The sequence below is a fragment of the Corticium candelabrum genome, chromosome 21 (assembly GCF_963422355.1).
Source record: "Corticium candelabrum chromosome 21, ooCorCand1.1, whole genome shotgun sequence".
In the NCBI taxonomy this organism is placed as follows: domain Eukaryota; kingdom Metazoa; phylum Porifera; class Homoscleromorpha; order Homosclerophorida; family Plakinidae; genus Corticium; species Corticium candelabrum.
This window is the reverse complement of record NC_085105.1, coordinates 3,308,090-3,310,800: the sequence shown is the minus strand read 5'-3', so window position 1 is coordinate 3,310,800 and position 2,711 is coordinate 3,308,090. Positions and strand designations below refer to the sequence as shown.

At 43.0% G+C, this 2,711-nt stretch overlaps 1 protein-coding gene across 1 annotated transcript; it reads left to right on the top strand.

The window, feature by feature from the left end:
* Nucleotides 1–1,191: 1,191 nt before the first annotated feature.
* On the top strand, nucleotides 1,192–2,364 carry LOC134196852 (uncharacterized). Its single transcript, XM_062666073.1, has one exon. It carries the CDS (start codon nucleotides 1,192–1,194, stop codon nucleotides 2,362–2,364), a length of 1,173 nt encoding a protein of 390 aa, XP_062522057.1.
* The last annotated feature ends 347 nt before the right edge of the window (nucleotides 2,365–2,711 follow it).

Genomic DNA, 2,711 nt, shown 5'->3' with positions numbered 1-2,711 from the left:
TGTCAGTGCCCCTGAGTGACTCAGGCCAAGTTCCGGGTGGATTTAGTGCTGGCCCTAAGCCTCCACGTAGCGTATGGAGGCCCTGTCTCTAGAGGCAGGGGGAGCTATCTCCGCAACTAACCTTAAGGTTGACGTCATTCACGAATGACGTGGAGGGCTTGACATTTGTCCATTGTGTGTGTGTGTGTGTATGTGTGTGTGTGTGTGTGTGTGTGTGTGTGTGTGTGTGTGCACGCGCATGTCTGTGTGTGTCTCTTTGTCTGACATTTGTGTCTTTGCAGCTGGTTGCACATCATTGGTTTCTGCCATCTATTGAGGCTGATGACCCGAAAGATGAAATATGTTTCTCAGTTTTCTTTGATGCCTTTCCTTATGTGTTCATAGCAGTTGCTATTTGGAGAACTGCACATCAAGATAAATTGAATGGATTACTATGGAGTACTGTACATTTCTTAGTGTATGCTCCAGTTCAGTTTACCAGGTTCGCCTAATGGATTTGTATGTGCAGCTATGCTCGCATGAGCTAAAGAAAGGAGATCTTCTGTATGCAATAACATTCTTGATTGGTCCGTACTTCATGCATGTTTCTGAAATCTCTACTATAATTCAAGAGCATTTCATCGATCTGTTTCTCTGGTTTCAAGTGCGCAAATGAGGTATGTCTGTTATTACAAGTTGCATGGTAACATGTCTTGATTTGTTTTCGTTCTATTAGATATCATACTTGGGTCACTTTTTCAAGACTTCAGGACTAATTGTTACTTACTATTACCAACTAGTGACATCATAGGAGTATGACCTATATGGTCAGGGAACGAGGCAATCTATCATAGTGGACGGCACGTTATGGATAAACTTGCAGCAAGTACTGCGTGGTCAAGATGATGATATACTTCTACTTGGACTCTATCATTAAATGACTTCATTTTGTTGCTCCTACATTTGCGTATATATTTATAAACGACACGCCCCCAGCACCAACAACATCAGAGCACCGACAAGCCCCAAGTGGCAGCTTCTCTCGGGCGACACCGGCTCAGCCCGACGCCCCACCATCAACCTAACCATACGATGAGGAGCCCACGATCACTGCACAATCCCCGCAATACAACCAGAAATCAACAAGTACACCAACAAAAACGATACAAATTGACCAATAAACACAAACCTGGGAGAACACACAGAAGAAATATGGCCATCAAGAAAAAATACGTCATCGACAGATCAACACACGAACTCTCCGACAACGAAATCACCATCCTGAGCCTCGGACTAACATTCATCCCATCGACCACCTACCATCGGAAAAATGCAATAAGTAATGAGTTCAACAGATACGCAAGAACTATGAGACTGAAAGAATATTTTAGAACAAACGACCGCCAACAAAACAAATTTAGAACCAAGAGCGACTGGGAACCTCCGGCAGACCACGCCAACAGAATCCCAGATCTGGACAAATATTTAGAACTGACAAGACGAGACCTGCAATCAATACCGAGACAACACACAACCGATAACTTAACACCCGAACTAAGACAGACACTCAAACAATTACAACACAGAGAGGAGATCATCATAAAGAGAGCAGACAAGTGGTCAGGCACCGTCATTGAGGATAAGAAGACATACATCAGAGACTGTTCAGATTTATTGACCGACAAGAAGACATACGAGGAGACCGAACACGACCATCGCTGGGAAACTTACCATCTAATTCAAGAACTTTCATTCGACGCGTACGCCAACAGAGTCATAGATAGAAACATACACAAATTTCTTCTCCAACAATTCAACACCATCAAAACAGCCGAATTTTACGGATTACGGAAAATACATAAGACGCCAGCAACACTAAGACCTATCATCGCAGGACACAGTAGCCCAACCACAAGATTAAGCAGAGTACTTGATCACTATCTACAACCAATCGTCGCAACATCGAAATCATACGTCCGAGACTCAAAACAGTTCATCCAAATTATAGACAACACGACACTACCAAAAGACACTCTATTGATCGCTGCAGATGTCACAAGCTTGTGCACAAGCATACCACAGCAGGAAGGAATTGACACAGTTTGCAAGGCAATGGACACACACTATCAAGACAGTTGGCTAACCGCATTCACAAGGGAAGGTCTACGTATCATATTAAAAGAAAACTACTTTCAATTTACAGACAGGACATACAGACAAATATACGGCACGGCCATGGGAACACCAGTGGCACCATCATTCGCAAATATTTTTATGACCAACCTGGAAACGACCTTTATGGAAAACGAGACAACCAGACCGACTCATTGGTACCGTTACATTGACGATATATTCCTAACGTGGATACAAGACCCAGAGACATAACAATCATTCATGAACAGACTAAACGACCATCATAGTGACATCAAATTTACCTGGACCACCAGCGACAAAGAAACGACTTTCCTAGACATCGACCTGTACAAGGGAAAACGATTTGAAGAAGACGGCATCCTAGACACAAAGACTCGCTTCAAGACGACTAATACATTTCAATATCTGCACAGAACAAGTTACCATCCGAAATCAACAAAGAAGAGTATCTGCAACAGCGAACTGATCAGATTCATCCGTAATACATCCGACAGAGACAATTACGAACAACAAAAGAAAGATCATATCCCACATCTAACACAACGAGGCTACAGTCCCAATCAACTCGAGACATGGAC

Excerpts from the sequence above, each read along its gene's own strand:
- LOC134196852 (XM_062666073.1), top strand. The coding sequence starts at position 1,192 with ATGGCCATCAAGAAAAAATACGTCATCGACAGATCAACACACGAACTC.